Below are 25,314 nucleotides of genomic sequence, written 5' to 3'. Positions count from 1 at the left end.
TCTTGAGTTTTAAATGGAGGTGATTTGAGCAGGAGACTAGATTCTCACTATGAGCAAGCATTCTGTGAAATTTCATAGAATGTTCCTCAAATGTAAATTTAATTTTTGTTCTTTTAACCATAAACAAATGATTTATTTTTAGGCAATCTATTTCAAAAATTAGTGTTTTATAATCAAGATAAGATTAAACAGGCAGATATGTTTTTTTAGTAGGAGATACATGTTTTTTGACTGATTTTTATTCTAAAAATTGTCAGTGACTTTTGGCAATAAGAAAATTATTTTGGAGGAAGAACTCATGTATTTTTGTAACAGCATAACAAATATGACTGAAAAGAAAGTAAACAGTGGTTCATGTTAGAATTATTAATGTGAAACACTTTTTATGTGCCATATATACTGGAAAAGATATTATGGGTACATTAAGATAAAATTGTGCAATCTGTTTTTCCAGAGATTTATTTTTAATTTATAAAATGCCTGAAAATCATTAAAAGGGTTTGTAAAAGAGAGGTATATTAGAAATGTGCATTAAATAAACTCACCTGTTATTTTCTCTCAGTCAAGACAGGTTCAGCAACATATTGGTTCATTACTTTAGCAAAACAAACAAATACTCCAGTTGCTTTTTATGAATAATGCACATGTAATAAATGCTACAATTCCCTATTACCCCCCAGTATTGTCCTTAACTTGCAATTTTGTGCCTGTTTTTCTGCAGAGGTATTGAAAAGAATCCATTACATTGACTGAATCTTTAGATTAACATTTTAACCACCTGAATTATACAGTATTGAGAAGGAGGGCCAGTGAAACTTTTTGCTTTTGGTATAGTTAGGTTCATGACTGTCTTGTCTTGACTTCTAGTTCCAAGATCTGATAACATTAAAATTGGTGATTAAAGATAACACAAAAAACTCTTTCATTCTGCATGTTCACATATATCAAGTAATGCTTACTGCAATAAATATTTACTACTTTGAAACATATTTTCTGCTGTGGTGTAATTTTCATTTGTAGTTAAGTCCTATATTTTTTTCTGTAGGAGGAATGTATATTTCAGGTACTTAAGAAATGTAACAAGAATTGTCCTATTTATTTGCTTATTCTAACTACTGTAGAAGCATAGAAGAAATATATATAAAAATTAAAATGTTTAAGCAGTTTTTTGGGTAAGTGCTATTGAGTGTTTCATGTTTGTATGCACTACATTCTATACTTTTTTAAATTCGGAAAATGCAGTAAAAGTTTTTTATCTTTATAGTTTGATATTGTGTGATTTTTTTTTCAAGAATTATGATACAGTAGCTATTATATTTATGGAATTCTGGAAAAATCAGCTTATTGGATAACAGCAAAATTGGATAAATACTATTTATTACTTTATAATTTTATTATACTAAATATAAAGGTTATACTTAAAACTAGTGTTTTATTTTACTTAAATGTCAGTATAGTTGTTAGACATAACTTCTTGGAGTGATGATTTTATTATTTTGTTTGATATCAAATAAATAACAAATATGAGTAATCTCATATTTGGTCACAAATATGAGTAATCTTTCCATAGTCATAGTGGTCCATAGTTCAGTGTCAAAGTTCAATAGAGATTAGAGAATTAAAAAGGATAGTTTTAAATTTCCTTTTTAATTTTTGATACATTCTAATTTGTTCCACTCCTAATATCTTGTTATCATTCTGTAAAATACTTTCATAAGTATTTCATGTTTTCTGTGGCATCTCACACTGCTCACTTTTTATCTCTGGAACCATATGAGTTTCCCCTTTTCAGGTTTACGCTGCATATTTTAAGCTGCTGATAGTGTATGCAAGGTAAAGTGACATTTAACTTTTTGAGCTAGTCTCACTTTTAGTATGAGAACGACCTCCCCCCCAACCAGTCTTCTCACTTTTCCTATTAAAACAATCTTACTAACAGTGAACAAAGAAATTCAGGAATCTGGCTACAGCAGCATATAAAGTGCATCAAAAGTGGTGACTACAATACAATTTTATTAATGAATGATCTACATTGGTTCCAGCTGTGTCCATGTGATTAGGCCTTCACCAGGCAACAATGGATATTTCCTTATTGCTTTTATTTGATTTCCAAGAATGTGTCATCTGTTACCTCAGCTCTGCCAATATGCCCCTGTAAAAGTGGTTTTTTCCTTCTAAATTTCTGAAGTTTAAGTTTAATTACCCACACATATCCTTGCCTAAATATTATTTGTATTGAATGGTAGCCCAGGTTTGTATGCCTATTTGCATTCCACAATCTTAGAACATAAAGTAAATGCTCATTAAGTTTACCAGTTAATTTTCAAAAATGTGGTTGCCTGGTAATACTAAAGATAGACTGTTTTCACTTTTACGTTTCCATCTTAATATTTTATTGCAGTGGTATAATGTGTTATAGAGGTGGACAAGCTTGCAGATTGAAATGGGGATCGTCCAGATTGTTCCCTTCCTTGGACCATATGGTATAGTTCTAAAAGCCTTTTGTATGCTGTCTGTTCAGTTTATTGTAAACTCAATCTTTAGTGCACCTAAAAAGATAACCAAATAAAAGTGGATCTGTCAGAAAGGACTTTGTATCATATAAGGATCCCATTTCTGTTTGTTTTAAGAGAGATAACTGCAGATGAAATTGAAGTTGAGATGATGTTATAAACAAGGTAGATTTGTCATTCTCTGAATATACTTGTGAGATCATATGGGTTGTTGTGGGTTGTCTTTAAATAGTGGTTTAAAATATAGCTTTTATGTTATTTGACTATACTTGTTATCTGTATTTACATCATTCTTACAGTCTGTGAAAGAAAAGAATGTAAGAATGTAGCTTTTATGTATCTTACAAAAGAAACCTGTGCCTATAAACAATGTTAATGAATGTGTAAACTGTAGATTTCATATATATGTAGGTTTTTTCTTATCCCTGAGAATCTAGATAACTTGACATAATTTCATTTTTTAGCCACTACCTATACCCAGAGATAGTTGAAACATTTCTTGTTCCTTTTACTTCCCTTTCTCAACATATTATGATTCTATAATTCTATTTTAAGAAAATAGGGTAAGAGATTGCTCATCCCATATGCTAATTCTTTATAAACTGAGATGAGTAATTTCCCCAACTCTCCTTCTTCCCTCACAAGTAAGCTACTGTTGGAGAAGAACTTTAGACATTACCCACTGCTTCTTGGCACAGGAGATTTAAAATTGAAATTCTACCAAATGGGGGGAAGAAGAGAGCATGCGAAAAATGAGATTCTTACTCTATCATTACCCTGAACCACTGAAAGGGTAACTGAGAGGAACTCAAATGTTATTGGAATTTGTAATTTTCCTTGAATGGCCACAGTGAAATATATTTGAACAAGAAAGGCATAAAATGTATATGTGGTGTGTGGAGTTGATGGTGATTGAAATTATTGAATCTTTTCAGCACTGTACAATAGAAATTATCCAAAGAACAATATGTATTAAAATTGGTCCAAGAGAAACATACAGGGATAATGATTATTATCTTAGGGAGATAGATGGAATATTATGATAATATAATGTCCTTGGTAAGTTGTACAGAAAATATTTGCTGGGATATATTTTTTTCAAGTTTGAAAAATTTTCAAAAACTGAATCACTGATTCAAGTGTGTGGGGCTCTTCCCTAGTTAAAAAAGTACTGCTCTCTCATGATCTTTCATTTATTCTGAAGCTCCTTTCTAAAATGCTCAAAGAGTTGAAAATCTTTCAAATGTTAGTTTAGGTCCCTCTTTCTTTTTCTCTCTTCATTCTCATTTCATCCCCTCTTTCTTCCTAACATTTAGCTATTTATTTATATGTGTATATTATTCCATGGTGAATTATACATACCATGCTCTAAAAATGCTTTGTAGGTTGGGAGGATGAAGGTTGCAATTAGGAAAAGAAAGAAAATCTTGTAATGTCTATGCAAAAAAAAAAATGGATTCTCATGGAGGGACTTGACAATGTTTATTAAAGTAATTCAGATTATGGAAAATTGTAGATAAATTGTAGAAATACAATTGGAGAAAGTTATCCCATTAGTAAATAAAACTATGATTCCTTTAGAATTCTACGCATAGAATGTTGTTTAAGCAAAGATATTTTGTAGTACTCATATTAGGACCTCAGTTTTGGAAGAAATAGGCAATGTAAATTTATTCAATAGGCAAACAGCTCATTTGGTAACTTACATTATTGATGTTGATTTATAAGAAGGAATTATAAAATTCTTGAATGCTTCATATAGCTAAGGCCATACTAAGTCAGATTTTATCTTAGATGGCATTTTGGGTATATTATTTCTTTTAATTCTTAGAGCAGTTTCATATTTTTCAATACACATGCAAATGGCTATGTACAATACAATTTTCCATGTCCCAAAGAAACCTTAAAGGTCATGTTTACATCTGCTTGTTGTATCCTAACCTTTCTTAGAAGAAAGGAGGCTATCTTTTCATTCAAAAACTGCAGATGATAACTACAGAGTATAACTTGGTAGTGTGAATCAGTGCCTTACAACTCCTTCAATGTCTAACTGAAAATCTCCTTGTTACATTTTCATTCTTTTTCTGTATTTTGGTGTCAAAGGACAAAGTGAACAACTGTCTACTATCTCCCTTACAATATGCCCTACAAAACACCATTTTAATAAATTCCTCCTTTTTCGTTCATGATGGTGGAGTGGTTGGTACCTTAATTACTAAAACAACCTGTGCATGAATAGAACTTATCTCAAAGTAGGGGATGTATTCAAGTGTCTGGAACTCATATTTTCTATCTGAGCAGTTTATAGTTACTGAGAATAAAGAAAAATCATTTTAACATTCAAAAGCAGTCCTAGGAAAAGAGTTCCTACATAATCACAATGTAGGCAAGATAGTTTCCTAGAGTTGAACATGGAATTGGTTATTAATGGTTGCATTTGGCCCTTAAACTGATATTTTTGCCATACTTTGGAAGTAATAATTTATAGGCTAACAACTTGCATTGAGAATATTGTCTTTAAAAAATTTTCAACCCTCTGTCAATATTTTTTACTTAATAGTCTCAATAATTAGTAAGTATCTAGCTCATAGTAGGCACTTAGTAAATATTTGTTAACTTGTTTTAGTATCCCTTAGGAATAAAGCTTTATGCTTTGCCTTTCCTCATTCATCTTTAATTTTATTTTATGCTTCTCAAAAAGCACTCATACTTTGTAAGTGCTTTATTTTTTATTATAGGTGGAATGTGTATAGAATGTTAAAAAATGGTGTTTGTGTAGTGGTCTGGTAAAGTGACAGGAATTGGAGCTAGATTGGAGCGCAGAACCAAGATGCAACGAACCTACCTTCCTTCCTTCCTTCCTTCCTTCCTTCCTTCCTTCCTTCCTTCCTTCCTTCCTTCCTTCCTTCCTTCCTTCCTCCCTCCCTCCCTCCCTCCCTCCCTCCCTCCCTCCCTCCCTCCCTCCCTCCTGCCCTCCTTCCTTCTCTTCCTTCCTCCCCTCCTTTCCTCCCTTTCTGTATCCCTTCCTCTCTCCCTTCCTTCCCCTACTCTTTCTTTTTTCTTTCTTTTCTTCCTCCCCTCTTCTCCCCTTCTCTCCTTTCCCCTCTTTCCTTTGTTTCACTGTGTAACCCAAATTGGCCTTGAACTTGAGATCTTCCTGCCTCAGCCTCCTGAATACTGAGATTACAAGCTTGCACCACCATGCCTGACTTAAGGGTCTTGTTTCTTGTTAAACAGTTTTCTGTTTATTTCTTAGAAAAAAAGGTAAGTTTTTCAGCACAGAACTGATGTTAAGGTATCTTTAAGTTACTGAGGAAAAATTGAAGAGAGATTAAATATCACATATGTAGGGAGATCATTTACAAAGCTGATGTTTAGTTCAGGTTGAAGATGACATGGGAGGTTTAGGGAGGAAAGGTGTGCAAGAAGGGTTCTAACACAGTTCTGGGTGGCTTAACTAAAACCATTGTGGCCTGATTTTCTCAGAGGTGAGCAACAGCATCCTGGCAACCAGTAAAGGATGCTGTCCAATTTTGAGACTTCTTTGCATCTACTTCATTATGGTAAAAAAATTTAAATCTACATTCTGCATATGAGAAAAAACATGATATTTGTCTTTCTGAATCTGGTTTATTTTGCTTAAAAAGGTGATCTCCAGTTCCATCCATTTTCCTGCAAATGACATAATTTCATCCCTCCCTGTGATGGACTAATACTCCATTGTGTATATATATATTTCGTTATCCTTTCCTTTGTTAATGGGCACCTAGACTAATTATGTAACTTGGCTATTAGAGCTTCAGTAAACAAGTGTGCAAGTATCTCTATTGTATGCTGACGTTGATTCCTTTGGGTATATACCCAGGATTAACATAGCAAGATCATATGATAGTTCTATTTTCAGAATTTTGAGGAATCACCATACTTATTTCTATAGTGGTTATACTAATTTGCATTCATTTGTATCCATTTCTTCTAGATTTTTCAACTCATTGGAATACAATTTTTTTCAAGATATTCTCTAATGATCCTCTGGATTTCATTGGTATCCCCTATTGCATCTCTAATTTTATTCATTTGTGTTCTCGTTCTCTCTCTCTCTCTCTCTCTCTCTCTCTCTCTCCATTTAGTTTGGCTAAAGATTTCTCAATGTTGTTTATCTTTTCAAGGAACCAACTCATTGTTTCATTGACTCTTTGTATTATTCTTTTAGTTTCCACTCTGATCTTTACTATTTCTTTTCATTTACTATCTTTTTTTGTTCTTGTTTTTCTAATCATTGAAATGTCTCATTAGGTTATTTGTTTGAGATTTCTCTGATATTTTAATGTAAGCATGCATAGCTATAAACTTCCCCCTTAAAACTATCTTTGCTGTATTCTGAAGGTTCTGGTAAGTTGTGTTTTCATTTTCATTTGATTTTTAGGAATTTTAAAATTTGCTCCTTGTTTCAGTGACCTGTTCATCATCAAAAAATGTACTACTCAATCTCCATGTATTTGTACAGTTTTTGTAGTTTCTCTTGCTGTTGATTTCTTATTTTCCATTATGATCTGGTAATATATCAGAAATTATTTCAGTTTTTTTGTATTGTCAAGACTTGCTTCATGGTCTAAAATATGTTCTCTTTTGGAGAAAGTTCCACTGGCTACTGATAAGAATGTATGTTCTGTACCTGTTGGATGGAATGTTCTGTAAATATCTGTTAATTCCATTTGATTTCTGATGTAGTTTACATTTTGAAGATTTTTGTTCCCGTTTATCTTTTGGTCTGCATAATCTATCTATTGATGGGAATGGGGTGTTGAAGTTAATCACCATTATTATATTTGGGCCTGTCACTTTATGTACAGTAGTGTTTGTTTTATGAAATTGGGTACATCAACATTTGTTGTATATATTTACAATTGTTATATCTTCTTGATGGATTGTAGTGAATATGTAGTGATCTTGTTTATCTCATCTCACTAATTTTGACTTGACTTCTAATTTGTCAGATATGAGTAGACATGGATATTGCTACTCCTTTCTTTTGTCTTCCACTTGCTTGGAATAACATTTTTCATCCCTTCATTTTCAGTCCATGTGTGTCTTTGCTGGTGAGGTGCATTTCTTGTAGAAAACAAATAGTTGGATCTTGTTTTTTAATCCAGTCAACCAATCTGCATCTTTTAATGGGAGAGTTAAGTCCATTTATATTTAGGGTCATTTGCTGATTCCTTTAATTTTCTGCTTTTTTTTTTTTTTCCTGATCTGAATTCTGTTTATTTTTTTTTCTCCCTTATTCATCTTAGAAGTTTGCTGGTTTCCTGAATTAAACATGTTTATTCATTTTCTCATCTATTCCTCTCTAATTTTTTAATGTAGGCACTCATAGCTATAAACTTACCTCTTAAAACTGTTTATTCTTTCCTCAGGCCTCATGTTTGTGATTTTCTTGCTCATGCACATGTAGGCATCTTCCTTCTACAGTGATTGCTTAGTGCTTATGAATTGTTTGAGTTTGATTTTGGAAGGTCTTTATTTCTACACTGATTTTTAAAGGACAATATTGTGGGATATAGTAATATGGTTGGCAGTTCCTTATTCTCAGGGCTTAAAGTATATCACTCCACACATTCCTGTCTTTTAGGGTTTCTGCCGAGAGGTCTGATACAATTCTGATGAGTTTGACTATGTAATAAGGCTTGTCATTTTCTTTTGCAGCTTTCAGTGTTCTTTCTTTGTTTTGTTGTCCTCACATTTCAGTAGACTGAAAGCAGGTCATGTCTACATCGAGAATGACCTTGGTTCATCTTCTAGATGAACTTCCTCTTGGTCCCTCTTTGAGACCCAGCTCAAATGTCTTACAACATTTATCACTCTGCATTGTAATTATATCTAAGCTTAAGGTTGGAGTCTAAGCCTAAGGTTGGAGATTGTACTTAACATAGTGATCTTAATATCACAAAACACTTAATGCAATTTTTAAGGATGCAACCATTCAGTTAAGTGCTTGATGAATAAAGCAGATTTGTTTGTGCTTTGTGTTCCTACAAACCTTTCTGCTCTCTGCAAATGCCAAGCAAATTGTATCTTTGGACCTTGCTGCTCTTCCTGCTTGACTGGCTTTAGTTCTAGATCCACATGGCCTCCTCCTCTCTTCTGGTTTCTGTTTAGATATTATGTTATCATCAGCAAGGTGTTCTCTGACAACTCTATACAAAGTATCTCCCACACCCAGCCCTCTATAGCCACCATCCTCTATTACTCTGTGTTACTTGTTTTTATATAGATACTTCCATCTGACATATATTTATTTGGTGGTTCCCTTTTTACATCAATTGCAGAATAATTTTTTTGTGTGATATGAGTACCATTGCATAATTACCCCCTACTACCTGGAATAATTATGGGTGGACACAATAACTATTTTCTGAGTAGATGACTGGTAAAGTTAGTATGAAAAAAGATAAGAAACTTCCATGTGCAGATTTATTCCTAAGTTTATACAAGCCATGGTGTTGTTTTTACAAGTTTTATAATCTCAGATCATTAATATTTCTCACAGATAATGAAACCGAAATTTATTTTGTATAGATTGTGCCCATGAAATCTAATTATGGGTTAGTATTTGTTTTAAAAAGATTTGAATGCCAAGCATTTCCAGTCAGAAAACACTTTTATTATCCATGCCAGCTTAATTTTTAAGGCAGTGAAATGGAAGATTGTCATTTCAGTAAGCAACTTATTTTCATTTGTAAGTGTGGAATATTTTGAATATTTTAATTGATTTTTGAAGATGATTTTACAAGAAAACAATTTCTATACATCACACATTTGCCTCTAGGATAGATCGAAAATAGAGATAGGCATAGAAATGATTTGTTCTTAAAGATATGAGCTGTAACTGAGTTGATTTCTGACATGTGTCAGGATGTTTAGCCAGACACAATATAAAAGTTGAGTCTTGGGATACTGAACACTTTAAAAATGACCTGGTTTTTAAAAATCACGTTATATATGTATAAAGTTTGCAAAGAGATTTAAGACTATTTGTCATTGAGATCAAGTCAGTTTTTTGTTTTATTGAATCTTATGGCAAATCCAGTTGGTATTTTTCTAGAAATATTAAGTCTGTAATTTGGCAGTTAAAGTTGGTTATCAAATCAATATTGTTATATGACTTTTAGTGTCATAAGAATTCCCTTTTGGAAACCCATAAAAGCTCATTTTTTTTTCCTCACTATAAACTTTGTCAGTTTTCTAAAAGGTCAGAGTACTAATGTTGGAGGTGATCTGCTCTGAGACAGAGAGTCACCAAAGTGGCAATAAAAGTTAAGAAAAATGCCACATGGCACTTTCCTAGGATTAGGATTTTCTTTTCCAGTTAAGTTCATGCTTATTTTCAAATATGGAAAGGTACATATTGATAGGCATATTATTAGTATCCCTTTAAATAGAAGAAATAAGTTTGACCCTAAATTTGCATATACATTTTTCATATTTTCATGTTTTCTAGAGATTATTTAATTATTTGTAAAACTTTTATTGGGAGATTATTTCTTTATAGATTTATAAGTTATGTTTTCTTAGAATAGATGGTTTTAAAATGAATTACGATGAAATGAGTGCATTGAAAAGAAATTCTAGGAACAGAGTTATTTTTTACTACTTGAGAATGAAACATGTTGTTTAGATTGTAAAATGTAGCAGAGCTTGCAGGTTCCATTTAAAAATATTCCTCTGCTATGTGTGAGTTGCCAGTGGTTAATGTTTATTGAATATAATCTACATGCAGGTATATAAATACAGTAAAAATTTGGATGATTATGAGAGTAGACAGTATGCAACACTGCCTCTATTAATAAGTTGAATATCCAGTCAGTCCCTTTCATTTGTTAACATGGTGTAACACATATGGATGATAATGCAGTAACATTTTTCTGCTTTCTTAATGTAAGACACTTTGGAAATTAAGTGTGAGAGAGTAGTTATTTTCAATTTTATTCGCCTTAATTAAATATTTCCTCTTATTTCAAGACCCATACCTAATTGTTTAAAGCATAATTTATTTTTAACATATTGAACTTTAAACCTTTAATTTTATATAATACTTCCCTGTGTTCCTGTTGAAAACTCTACCCCCAAATAGTATTTATTTTCTAACATACTTTGTCATAGTACAGCTACAGCTTCCTTATAAAGCTCTTGATCTGTTTACAAGTATTTAATAATTCAAGTACATTTTAAAATTGAGAATTACTTTTATTTGCAAAACAAAATTATAGTGTTGTGAATTGTTATAGCACCATTAGTTTTAACCCTTGCTGATTGGTTTTTTAATAAGTTTCTTTACAGTAGGAGTAGTTAGAGTAATTTGAAAACCACTTGCAAGCTCCTGAAGGGGAGTAAGTCTTCAGTAATTGGGAAATAGTTGCTATTTCCAACAATTTGGCCTCCTTCCCAAAAGTTAACAAAAAATTTATAGTTTCTTCTAATTGAAGTTGAAACATATTCAATGAAGACAATTTGAAGAATAAAATGAAACAGAAAGAAAAACAAAATCACTTGTAATTTTATAGTAGATGATTATTTATGTCTTCCTATGTGTACTCTTGCTCTCTTTTCATGATTATATATTCATTTCATCATATATTTTTCATCCACTCACCTCAGTCATTAAATAGTGTAAACAAATTCTCATGCCAATAAATATATCTCATAATTTTCAACCACTAATCATTTATGTCTCTTTGTTGGCTATTTTGATTATTTTCTGTTTGGAGGAAGAACTTCAGTAAAGATTCTTGATAACTTCCTGGGTTACTCTTTGAAAGTGGCATTGCTGAATTAAAAGGTACACATAGTTTTCAAAGTTTTTGTATTATGTGTAATTGTAATAGGACATTTTAATACTTCAAAGCAAAGCTAACATTATGCATTAGTAAACTAGATAGCAGCCTTCACTCTACATTTCAAATTCATAGACTATTTTCATCTAATTTGCAGATGGCTGAAACTTTGCCATCACCTGTTGCTCCCTTGTACCAGTATTCTGGAGAAAGGTGACATAATGCACTATGCATGCATATACTGTGAAAAATAAAGGAGTTTATCTGGTAATTTAAATTTAATTGTTACAAGTATGGTTTAGAAGCAAGTCAGGGAAAAGGGCATTAGAGCATTGAGCAAAAGGAAGGTAAGAGGACAATAGAGTATTTCAGTTTTCCTAAGACCAAATGAGCAACTATTTTAGAGAAATGTAGGCTGTTTTGCAGCTATTTTTAGGAATTTAAGTTACAAATTTTCCCTAAAATGATTCAGGCTGTTTGTTAACTGTGAATGCTAATTAATCCAGTAAGGGAGATTTATGGCTCCAGATATGGTATGTGTATATGTATATGTAGTAGTATGTGTATTTAAATATACACTGGATAGAGACATGAGTGGGAATTAGGAATTGTCTAACCCTTAAACAACACTGCTGCTTTGAACACACAGTTTACAAAGTGTGAAATTACTTTCTGAAGAGATGATGAGCATGCAGGGTACAACTCTAAGTTGTTTGCAAAGAATACTTTGTGCTGTAGGCTCTCTGCTTCATTAGACAAAATATTTATATCATTGGAATGTTGCCTTGAAAAACCAGTTGATAAAGAGATAACAGTGACAGACAAGGCCACTGAGTAGATAAATGTTACAGTGCTTGCTCCAATCAGGAAACTTTGAGCTATTACTACTTATCTTTTATTCAGTGAAAATGTGTGTCAGATGATAGGGATAAGTTTTTGCTTTCTCTGCAGAAACTTTGGAGAATAGTAAGGCCTTCTAGACACTATTTGCAGTTGTTTATAACATAAGGTTCTTTTACCAACAATTTCAGTCCAAAGTGTAGGACTTTGAAATTCCAGTCTATTATTAACAGACTGATTCTTTTTCTTATAATAGTCAGTAGCTAGATATATGCCTCTTGTGTTATTTAAAAATAGTGATACAGCTATTACCACATCTATTAGTCTCAAATTTAATCAGTCATGGCTTAAACTGGATTCCTACACCTTCTTAAATTTGCATTAAAGATCTCTAGACATTATCCAGTGTTTTTTTGGTGTTGGCTTCTTATCTTTTCAGCACCTATCTTAGACCACATGGGAATGAGAATATTTAAAAATATGTAGTGATTAGACTAAAAGCTGCTACAGTGAGTAGTAGGATATACTTTTAGCTAATCCTGCTTATGCATTTCTGTGTTCATGTAGAATTTGGAGATTAGAGAAGTGTCTATCCCTACTTCAAAAATAGAATTTCATTGATTTAGATCTTAAAGGAAAGATTGTAATAATGGCTCCACCTTTCACTTCCTCACCCTGTTTAAAAAACTTTTTACTGAAGGGTAATTTTCACTGATACTAATATTAAAAACATTAAATATGTCTAACATTGATACATTTAAGGATACCTATTTCTAGCCTGTTAGTCCTCTGTGGAAATTTTTCTTTCTGCTCTCAAGTATTTACCTGATAATCTTTTGGCTCCTTGCTGGTAGCATTTTGCATTTTTTTCCTTTTTGCTTTTCCTCACCAAAATCAGATGGAGTTGTGAGATTATGTCCTTTTCATTTTTCACTGGAAGTGAGTAAATCCAGAACTTTATACTTGGTGACATTTATTTTAGCTTACCAAGGGAATGCCACCCATGTTTGCTTGGGTTGCTGCACTTCAAATAGGATAGTGAGAATGTTTTTGTGTTAGAGTTATACTGCTATTTGTGTTTCACAATTAACTAAAAATGTGATATGTGCCTTCCACTTGGAGAAGGAAACTTCTCAACAACTTTTCATTTAGATAATATGGATTAAGTTCTTACAAGATGTTTGAGTGATTCTGACTAGTGCCAGTATGGTTAAGAATGTGTTATTTAATATCATTTACTAGTGCCAGTATGGTTAAGAATGTGTTATTTAATATCATTTGGTATATGTATGTATAATTACCCTGCACAATTGGGTCAGAGTTAAAGTTTGGCATAGAAGCTAATGTAGGATAGCAATATAATGCTTCTGCCTAATAAAAAATGTCAGTCTAGTGATTAAACCAGTTGACTTCTTCCATGTTATGGACTTGACACTCTTTGAGTTTACAGGTAGGTCAGGGAAGATACTTTCTCATGGCATGGGACATGGTTTCTAAATTCCCTAGCAGGGATGTTGGTCAAATTGTTATCTTTAGGTGAAATGTGACATTTTGAATATAGTTAGATGTTGCCTGTTACACTTACATGGTGGAAGAATCTGTGTATGAAGAATCTGTGTATGAAGTTCTGTCTGTGAGCACAAACAGTAATTAGTAGTAGGAGATAATTGTTTGTTGTTCATAATAATAAAAGTCTTGGATGAATTAGGAAGAAATTGTAAGGCTATTGCTAAAGGGTTTTATGGTTCGTTCACTCAACACACGTTTATGGAACATGTTCTCTTTGCTGAGTGCTAAGAGTGTACAGCAGAAAGAAAGCCGACCTATTTAGTGTCCCCACAGAATTTAGTATTCAGTAAAGGATACTGACATTAATCAGTCATTTATATAAATATATTCTGCTTGTGGTGGTTAAGTACAAAGAAGTACTACAGATTGTTAAGTGGATGTGGACTTTAATGGTGACAGTAATAAATTATCAAGTTGGACCTAACCTAGCTATGTGGATGATCGCTTTACCTCGTACTCAAACCTTTCTTTGCATATGAACTTGGATATTATTTTTTTAATACTAGCTGTAGGACTTATTATTCTATCAAAAATATTTGTGTAGAGCTGGATAATAAATAAGGATTGTGGCTTGAGCGGAGATGTGATGATTATGCAGGGTGAAAACTTAACAGGTCAGAAAAAATTTTGATTATTACCACCCTAATTTATGGTATTTAGTTTTATGTGACTTATATTTTTGATGTTCTAGATTTATAAACTGTTAGGGGGCATTATTAAATATTATATGTGGCTAATACATTTATTTTTATAGTGACATTTGTATTTCACAAGCATATAAAACATGTATTAGAATATATAACATTTATATGTCAATAATTATTAAACATTTAGATTTAACCTTAAAACTCCAAAACTAGAAAATGAGGGCAGCTTGTATACATGTCAGATTATCTGACTGCAGTGAAGTATAATGGGAAAAGATGTGTCTATGGGATCCCGTATCCTGGGATTAAGTCCTTACTCTTTCACTTACTCTGTATTCTTTCTTTTATCTTTTTTAAAAGAAAAGTAGTTAAACAGTGACTTTTTTTTTTTTTTTGCAGCTGTGATTCTTTGACTTACCTTAATTTCTCTCAATTTGGTTATCTATATCCAAATGGGTCAGATAATCCAATTTTCTCTCACTTGAGCTGCTTTACAACTTATTTTAAGAAGGTGGAAGACTTTGGAGAAATGCCATCTTGAGAAAGCAAATGTATTATTCATCTTGTCAAACAGTTATAAAATGAATAGTTGTTGGTATAAAGTATTTAAAAGTACTTTTTTTTTCTTCCCAGTTAAGTGAAAGCCTAATTACTAAATGTGGAGTGGGCTCTCCAGATTGATGGTGAGAGAATTGGCTTCTTACCCTACTTCCACTTCTAGAATTAAACTAAGATGATAATATATCAAACAGAGTAAAAAATTGCAGGTGATTTTCAAAATTCATGGATCACATAGATGTACTCTTAGGCCATTGACCCAGAATTCAATTGCTTATGCTGTTTGTCCCATTTCTTCAATCATTGCTAACTTGTACTGTATCTATAAGTTAAACCAAAGACACATGTATCTACATGAAAAAAAATCTTATTATTTCCTGTAATTTCTGTGAAAATAAGAAAAAATAATCAGAATTTAACTGGGGGCCAGTGGCTCACACTGTAATCTTACCTACTTGGGAGTCAAAGATATGCAGGATCTCAGGTTGTTTTTTGACAATTTGTGCAAAAAGTGTGCGAGACCCCCATCTCAATGGAAAAAAGCCTGGTGTTGTGTTGTGCACGTGTCATTGTAGGTATAAAATACGAGGATTCCCATACAGGCTGGCCTGAGCAAAAAGTGAGACCCTGTGTCCAAAATAATGAGAGCAAAAAGACCTGGAGGGAGGCAGTGGAAGAGTGCCTACATGCTTTGCAAACACAAAGGTTTGAATTCAATCCCCAGTGCTCTCCCCCCGACCCCCAAAAAAACCACTACTTAAAAAGAAAGCACAATAAAATGTATGCAGATATACATGTTGTTGCTTGATAAAGCTTAGACTTCAGAAATAATGAGAAATCATTAATAGCAAGTGCAAGGCTGCCTAACACTTTTATGCTTAGAATTTGTGTCAAATGAAAGCAATCTTACTTTAAAGTTAGAAGAAATCAATTTCCTGTGTTCACATGATTTTCAGTTTAGCTCCACAAAAACCTAGTGATACATATTATGTGTGAGATCATTTTGATAGCTTTTAAGAAAATACTGATATGGTCCTCATCATTTGGATTTTCATAGCCCCATCAAGAAACAGGATGTGGACATAGAGTGAAATTAAGTAGAATGATACTGTTCAGATTAGGAAGGAAGTTGTGCTGAAGAGAAGTTCAGAGAAGGGTTTCATAGCAATAGTGATTCATGAGTAGAAATTTTAACAAAATTTCATCAGGTACGCACAAAGAGAAGGCTGGCAGAAGAGAGGTAATGGTGTGAAGTCATAGGAGAGTAAAGCACATATGTGAGTGTGGGTACTTAAATTTGCTCCACATAGTCTGGGGTAATTGGGGCAGAGGGACTGAAGTGGGAGAAGGGAAGTGCAGTTGTAGTGAAGAGAAAAGAAGGGGCTTGAAAATGAGTCTTAACTGTCATAGACAGGGCTTTGGATTTTATCCATAGGTGATGGAGACATTGAAGGTTTTTGAATATGTCACTTCATGATCAGATTTCCATTTTGGAAAGATTATTTGTGATTGGCTACAGAGAATGATATGGTGAGAGCAGAACTGTGTGATAGTTAGGAGGGTAACACAGTAGTTTTAATGAGTGACGAGATGATTTTTATTTGGAAAACTTTCTGTTGATTCATAAGTATTCTACCCTATCTAGAAATGACAGCAAATTGAAAATATTTTTAGTATTCAGTAGAATTAATTCACTGCTACTTTTATAGTTTAAAATTATTCATGAAGTTAATAGCAGTGAAAAGTTGAAAGAGGGCTGGTATTTTGTCCATGAAATAAAACCATTAAACTTATCACAAAAAAATCTCCTAATTTGCTATATGTTGTGGAATATAGCTTTAGGACCTCCTGAAAAGTGCTATTTTCAAGTAGAAAAGTTAAATCCTATATCAAGAATAAACATATTTGGGATAATTAAACATATATGCAAATAAAATTGTAGTAAAAATGTACTTGAGATCATTGTAACTTATAATTGGAAAAGTATATTAAAATAGCTTTAAATTATTTCACCAACAGTATGGCATATAAGTCTTCCTACTGGAGTTGATTTTGATTTATACAGTCTTACTTCTTTGTTATCACAACAGCAACACAAAACAAGCCAGAATTGAAGAAATAAGAGCATCCTTAGCATTGTGGGGGTATAAAATATTAGATTGCTCTATCTTGTTAAATTTGTTCCTAAGACTTTGTTTCTATTTAAGTGCATTGGTAGGACAGCATGTAATTTATAAACATTAGTTTGCAGGTATCATAATCAGATAATGGAATAATGGTCAGTTTTCATTATATTATGTATAATTCAAACAGTGTTTAGGAAATGGATTCGTTTCTTACTGTTATCAAAACTTTAATTTTATATAGAATATTGTCAGTATTGTTTTAAGAGTGCAAGATTACCGTTGTACAGTTGATGCTAGATTATATTTCAGTCTTCAGATTATATTCAGGTGTTAGGTGTTAGGATGAATTTGCCCTTTATTTTTATAGAAGGGTTTATAAAAAACAACTTTTTAGTAGAATCTATTAATCTTTGCCTTTTTTTCCCTCATATGATGATTGAATGTATTACATTATTTTGAGAAAAAAATTTCTTTTAGCAAAATGTATTATTACTCACTAGGTTTTGTTAGGGGAATCATTGGTGACGTTTCAAAGCAGAAATCTTTTCATGCTTATTTAATGAGATTTTAGGTATATTTTAGCAACTGGGGTTTCCCTGATGAATCATTAAAATAAGTGAGTGGGCTGGAAGGTAACACTAACTTTTCTCAGCACTGCCCCATTTTACTCTGTAAATGTAGATGCCTCATTTTACTCTGCTGGGTCATTGGCAGCTTTTTAAATAGAATTTTGTGTTGGTATCAGTAGGTAGAGTTGCAGAAGGAAAGAGAAAGGGTCAGTGAGAAAATAACAGGTAAACCTTGGATGACCTATTGGGAAAACCTACTCAAGGTTTATTTTCCCCAACTTAAACCATACAGTGTTTAAGTATTTACCATGCCAAGCTCAAGTTTCCAAATATTTTAATAGATAGGTTGAAAAGATATTTTTAGCAACTGATTCAAATTTTAATGGTTCAAGGGATGTGTAGATTTGCCTATGGAATCAGTTTCTTATGTGTGGGATTAAAACTGTTAAAACCATCATCACTGAAACTATACCTTCCTACAACTAATAGCAGTGAGGTGTCTATGGAATATATTAATACAGCAATTCCTCTGATTTAAAATTATTACTGGGTATTTGGTTGGAAAATTATTTGAATGTTGTAGGTAACTGAGTTGACATATATGAGAACTAATGAGTTCTAAATGTAACTTAGGTTTATTTTTTAAAACTAGCATGATGCATTTATACTTAGCACATCTTTTACAATATATCAATGACACATTGCAAATTTCCTGTATCTGTAGTGTTAAAATGTTTTTTCAACTGCCACAGAACTGCTAGAGGAGGTAGATAAAAATGTAGTTCACCTTGAAAATCATCATGGCTCAGGGAATAAAGAAATTGGGTCAAGCCAAAAATAAATGCAGGTACAATGATAAAAAGTTTTAATAAAATTTCAAAAATATTCACAGCATTGGTTTCAGGCTACTTTTGTTCTCTGTTATCAATGCATTATTAATTTTAATTGAAATGATGCTAATGGCACTTTTTCATTTCTGTCAAAATGTTTATATGAAATACTTTGTGATTTTTTTACTTTGTTTCCCCTTTCAATTATAAATACAAAATTTTCATAAGGCAGACAATTATTAAATAGGTCTGGTAGTCCTTTGGTGATCTTTTGAAATAGCCTCTGAAACAGCTTTTGAAATGGTGTAACATTTCTGTGTCATAGTATCATTTTGACTCATTTTATATTGTAAAATTTAATGTTAGCATTTAACTGTGTATCATTAAATCATAGTATTGATAAGGAATTAAACTTTCATAATGCTTTAATCGTATAGTAGATTTTCCATTCATCTGCTTTCAGTGGGGAATAAAATATGCTGAAGCAATGAATTTTCTTTAGCTGAAGCTTACTGGTTTAAGTAGAAAAACTTAGAAGTTGCTAAAAATTTATCTGAAGTATTTTATATGCTTTTTTAGTTTGCAACAGTAGAGTTCTCACGTAATCTTTTCATAGTATGATAATAGTATTTTGTGTGTCATGTAGAAAATCTGTGGGGTTTCTGCCTGGTATTTGTGTTCCAACATAAGATATTTTCATTTGTTTCTCTAAAATGTCACACCTGATTCTGACTAACTTACTCTGTTTAAGTGTTTCGGAGTTTACAGTCTGTGGTAGCACTAGTGACAAAGCTTTAACAGCTTCGTAAACTCTGGCACGATGGAAGACATCTGGCTCTGTTAGACTTACAACTTGTCTTTTGGCAGATGCCTGGCCATAGGCTCCTGCCGTCAAGAAGTTCCTATTCTCACTTTGGAGTTAGCACTTTTAATGTGGAGGCCCTGTTACTGGTCCTTTCAAGCACTGTCCCCTTACTAGACATTGCTAGTGATCCAAAAGTACTCGCATTCATCCTTTGGAGCCTCTATAGTATCAGGATGATCACCTGCAGTTTTCTGTGTTTTTAAAATGGGCAGATATTGCACTGCCTTTTCATTTTACAGATTGAACTGTGATAGCAAAGAGTTGTTTTTCAACTTCATGTCTATTTGTTTCAAGCAGGGTTTCTGAAACAAAACTCAAGCACAGTGAAAGTATTTGAACCATTCTTTAATGTGCCATATGACGTTTGGCTTGAATCTTATATTTAAAATCAGCTTTCCCCCTTTTGCTTATATCTAATGGGAATCATCTTTATTCCAGGTTGTGCTTCAAGAAAACTACTGGGAAGAACAAATTTTCCTTTGCCACAAAAGTTGTAATAGAAGTAAGTAGAGGAACTGCCAGGATATGTCTTGTCTTCACAAAACAAGCAGAACAAATTTCCATGAATCAAAGCCACTAAGTACAGTTTTCAGAGATGGTAGGACGTAGTTACTCTCCCTAGAAAAATACCCCAAACACAGGCACACCCACTGGCCACTAGAAAAATGCTCAAGTAAATGCTAGTTCAAACCTGTACATTTCACTCTCCTTACTGAGCTATTAAAGGGGTGGAAATCTACTATAGCTATAATCTTTTTTTCCCTGTTCTATTTTCGACCTCCCACATGCTTGGGGTTCAGTTCTGCTTACTGAGTGTCTTGAATCTATACTGTAGCAGCACCTACATGTATTGCCTTCACAATGGCTGATGGTTTGCAGATAACTTGTGATTCAGACCCTTAAGAAACATCTGTAAAATAAATATGTGGCATGATACATACTTTAGATTAATCATAGAGAAGGGCAGAGTGACGAAGAATCAGAAAGCTTTTTTTTTCCTAATTGACTTCTTTGAGGTTGTGTGAGTAAAATATTCTTTAGTGAGGTTTATATCACATTATATCACTTGGGGGAAATATCTCAGGTTGTTTTTTACAAGAGCCCTTTAGAGACCTTTTAAGGATATACAGGGCATATACACAGTATTGTGTTTAAGTCAGAGGAAATAATGGAAGATAGTAGATATTTGGAATGTGGTATAGTAAGCAAATTAATGTTAAATTGCTTTTAATCTGTCTTTCTTGAAACCTTTGATATAATTTTTAAAATTACCTTTTTTTGGTCTCTCAATTACTTTCTCGAAGGTTCCATCATTTGAAGGATTAATGACTACCACTTTATTGAATTTGGAGGGTGTTTGAGAATTCATTGAAAACTGTTTTATTAAAGCAGTCCTGAAAAAATTGAGAGCTGCATAGCTCTGCTTCTGAATGTACCTCTTAACCACAAAACTTGTGGGGCTCTCAAATTTGTATTTGAAATGCAAGTGGCTGATGACAGATACATAATTTCCTATTGCATTTCAAATGCATGTGCACATCCACCTTTCTTAATTATCCCGGGCAGGGGGCCATGGTTGAAAATTACTGAACTCACAATGTTGGATGGTTCAGAGGTAGCCTTTTTCCTTAGATACAATGATTTGTGCTAATATCAGAAGAGGCTAATGTTTTATTTCTGTTTGCAAGTGACTTGCATTATCTTCTTTTATCTTTATAGCATACCGCTGAGGTTAATTTTGTTGTCACCATTTTAAAGAAGATGAGACTGAGTCCTACAAAGTTAGGTTACTTGTCTAAGGTCATACAGCTGGAAAGTGACAGAGCTGAGGTTCACAAGCTTATATCTTCCTGATGAAGACTGCTGTTAATTTTTCATTTTACATATAAATGAAACATACACACACACCACCACCACCACTACAAAATGCTTATTGGAAGTTTCAGACATGAAGAAAGAAGCTTTTGTTTATTTTATACATTTCTTTGAGAACTGTTTCTGCTTTGAAACACGATTTAAATAGCACTACTTTGAACAAGGTGAAGTATAGTTTTATTAGTGAAGAGTGTTGCTGAATCATTGAGGCTAGTAATTTTATGGAAACAACATTATTTTAAAAAGTAGTATACTGTTTAATGAAATAAATACTACAGTCATAAAAGAAAATTCAAACATCTGGAATATTTTTTCAGCAGTATAGCATTCATATACATGTACACAATGATGTTTCTCCCTTATGTCTTACAGGAAATAGCATATAATTTGAAAAGTATCTGAAAGTTTTTATATATATATTTTTTTATTTCACTGAGCACATGAACAAAAAATCTTACTCATTAAAATGAAAAATTACTAGATAGCATATACTTTGTGACAAAATTTTACCAAGTCTCTAGGTACCCCATTATTGTTACTTTATCCCTCTTAATGGTTTTTCTTTTCTTTCTTTCTTTCTTTTTTTTTTTTTTTTCAAAGAAGGCTGTAGAAACCTTGCTTGTTTGCAGATACAGCTTTACTCACTTTTTTTAGTGTTCCTTTAGGAGTAGAATAGTACAATAGTGGGGAAGTGGTCAAGATATTCATAGTGTATCAAGAAATTGAATCCTAAAGTTTTTAATCCTAGAAAATTGATGTTTGAATATGAATGCTCTTTCTAGTAAGTATGGATTCATTAGTGGCAGTTGGTTTAAAGATGCATTAATATGAAAGTTATGGAATCAAAAAATTTCCAAACTGGAAAGGGCTTTTCAAATGAGGCTGTGGCAGGAGGATCATCAGTTTTAGACCAGCCTGGGCTACACAGTAAGACACTGTCTTTCGAAAGAAATCTTAAGTCTTAAGAGATGAAAGTCTAGAGAGGTGTGAGTCAAGCAATGTCTAAGAGTCACTCAGTTAGACTCAATTCTGAAATACCTCAATGCTAGGAGAGATCACAGCAGGAAAGGGTTTAAGCTTTTTGGGATAGGAGACCAAACTAAGGGTCATAGTGGGAGTAATCTTAGGGCACGAGGAAAACAGAAATTGAAAAATAAAGACATCATTACAAACACAAGCAATATTGTGAAAAACAGGTCATACTAAGGGAAGGTCACATATGAGAGAGGCAAGGTGTCAATAGAAAGTTAAGAAAGTGAATATGGCTGATGTACTTCCTATACAAGAATGAATGTAGAATTTTTAAAACTGTTGAAACCACCATAAGAAGGGGACTAAGGTAAAAGGAGAAAAATAGAGGGGATGAACCAGTTTGTGTTATAATTCATATGTGTGTGTGTGTGTGTATGTGTGTGTATAAATGTCACAGTGAAACACCCTGTATAGCTATCTTAAACAAGCAAAAATGTCATTTTTTTTTTTACAAAAATGGAGAACAAGAAGGCAAAACAGGTCCTGTCTGGGGGGTTGGTACAGGGGGAATGGGGAGGATGTAAGGAAAGGGTGTAGCAGGATGAATGTGGTGGAAATATTATGTACACATGTGTGAAAATGGAAAAATGAGATCTGTTGAAACTGTTCCAGGAGTGGTAGGAGAATGAAGGAGGGGGTGAATTCAACTAAGATATATGGTAAGAACTTTTGTAAATGTCATAATGTACCCCCAGTACAACAGTAATAAAAAATGAAAGTAAAAAACAAAAAAACCAAAGTGAGCTTCCTTAAAAAAAAGATACATTCTTCTTATTAACATAAATGTTATAAAAATATTGACTACAGAATTTTCAGCCTAAAGTCATTGAGGATTTTTAGAAAGGAGGGTAAGTCTATTAAAAAATTTATACATTACTGAATTTTCATTATTTTTTTTTTTGAGATAGGGTCTCGTAGCCCAGGCAACTCATGATCCTCCTATGTCTGGCAGAGATTGGAAGGATTGTAGTTCTAGGCCAGCCAGGGCACAAAGTTAGGGAGACAACATCTCTACCAACATGCCGGGTGTGGCGGTGCATCCCTGTAATCCCCTCTACATGGGAGGCATAGGTAGGAGGATCATAGTCTTAGACCAGCCCTGGACAAAATGTATCAGTCCCTATCTGCAAAAAATAATAACTAAAAGGAAAAAAATGGTGTGTGTATATACATGTGTGTATTTAAAAATATATATAAATTTTTTGGTTGAATCTGAAGGTCTGAGTGGGCCAATGAGTGTTCTCATCATTGAGGCATTCTATGGAGGCTCCCATAAACAGCTGGTGGATTTGCTCCAAGAAGAGTTAGAAGACTGTGTCCTTTATACCCTTCCAGCAAAGAAATGGCATTGGAGAGCGCGGACAGCAGCTTTATATTTCTCTCAGAACGTTCCCAGAAGTGAGCATTACAGGTAATCAGAGTTCAGGATGCACTGTCTGCTTGTTTTTTAACATATCTGTTGTCAGGATGTTGCTTCTCTATTGACATCTTCAAGAATTTTTCCAACTATGGAATTGTTTGGAGATTGCAGTGGATATTTCTTTAAAGACAGGAGAACAGTGGAGTGTACTTGCACTATGAGGACACCTGGCCCATAGAAAAGTGGCCTTATTTTAGACCCTATGGTCTTTGCTCATTTGTCTTGTGATTTTATTCTGTGCATGTATGTTGCTGTGGGTGACTTTCTTTTGACCTGAGATGAGAGTTGATCTTTGGTAAGTTTTTTTTTTTTAAATTTAAAGTTTTAGTTCTCTAACTTCCAGTGCTTTGTATAGTAGAACACTGTTGTAGTTTTCTTCATAGTATCTGCTTGTGCTAGAATTGAGAAGATGGATATAACCAGTGCCTTTAAAGACTGTTGAGATAGAGTTAGATGTAGCAGTGCAAGGGCAACTAGAGTATGAAAGATGGAGAAACTGACTGACATTAACAAACTGAAGGTGACATTATAGAGCTGGTAACACTTTAACAAATTCCCTTCCTTCCTTCCTTCGTTCCTTCCTCCCTTCGTTCCTTCCTCCCTCCCTCCCTCCCTCTGTCCCTCCCTCCCTCCCCTCCTCTCTCTCTTTCTCTGTGTCTCCTTCTCCTTTCTTTTTAATGGAGAGGGGAATATTGAAATCTCTGAATGTAATTACAAAACATATCTATCATGTATTTTTTTTCTTTATTTAAATGCTGTAAAAACATAAAAATACATATTAATGGAGTTCTGATGTTTCAAATCATGTTTAATTCAGGTTTAACTGTATCTCCTCAAATATTTAAAAATTTTTATGGTAAAAGTATTCAGGATCACTTTTTTAGCCTTTTGGAATATACGCTACATAATTGTCACCCATAGTTAGCTTCCTGTGCAATAATAGCACACCAGACCCTCTTATTCCTATCTAATAGAAAGCTTCCTGTATGCTCTTATAGAGTCGTCTCCAAAACATAATAAGTGAAAAAAAGGTAAAGTGCACGGTAGTGTTATTACATACTATCTGTCGTTGAGAGGTAAAAGAACAAATCAGTGGATGGATATGCTGGAAATGAATAAAAATATCACCTGAGGAGAGCACCATAGAGACAATCATTGCCTCACCTGTCACCCTTGGACCCTTTCTTGTACCCTGTCCTTTGCATTGTTGGTAGCTATAGCTCTTTGCCTCATGAAGTAGCTGCTCTGCCATGTGTGCAGCAGGCTGGAAGCAGCCCTCCACAAGTGATCCTCATCCCTAGGAGGAACTCATTTTGTAGTATGTGCAGGAGAGAAATAATCAAGATTCCTCAAAAACTTTATGGATTAGGAAATGTGAAAGTGTAATTGTAAATAACTCATGAATCAAAGAAGAAATCATCATGCATACTAAAAAACAGACCTGAATCATAATTTATTATATATCACAATGGGATTAAATCGACATTATCTTTAATATATTTATTTTTAGTGTATTTTTTTGGTTTGGAATGTGAAGGCCCCTACAAAGCTTGTGCTCCAAGAAACAGCCTTGTAGTTGGAGCTAAGAGGAAACAATAAGGAGAAAGAGTGGAAAGTGCTGAAACTGAAAGCAAAT

General features: G+C 33.3%; 1 protein-coding gene across 13 annotated transcripts in view; it reads left to right on the top strand.

Annotated features, from left to right (window-relative positions):
- Gtdc1 (glycosyltransferase like domain containing 1) overlaps positions 1-25,314 on the top strand; it is a 428,360-nt gene that overhangs the window by 91,472 nt on the left and 311,574 nt on the right. For 7 of the 13 annotated variants that reach the window (XM_074070676.1, XM_074070677.1, XM_074070686.1 and 4 more), the window contains 2 exons: positions 19,790-19,853; positions 23,477-23,669. The exons of 4 other annotated variants lie outside the window; for them this stretch is intronic. In XM_074070676.1, the coding sequence (XP_073926777.1) occupies positions 23,491-23,669 (179 nt within the window). In that variant the 5' untranslated portion in view covers positions 19,790-19,853; positions 23,477-23,490. The remainder of the gene's footprint in view (positions 1-19,789; positions 19,854-23,476; positions 23,670-25,314) is intronic. 2 more of the 13 variants (XM_074070691.1, XM_074070687.1) reach the window with 2 other exon arrangements.

Source organism: Castor canadensis, chromosome 4 (assembly GCF_047511655.1).
Source record: "Castor canadensis chromosome 4, mCasCan1.hap1v2, whole genome shotgun sequence".
Taxonomy (NCBI): Eukaryota; Metazoa; Chordata; class Mammalia; order Rodentia; family Castoridae; genus Castor; species Castor canadensis.
The sequence above is the reverse complement of the archived record's forward strand: the minus strand, read 5'-3'. Positions and strand labels throughout refer to the sequence as shown.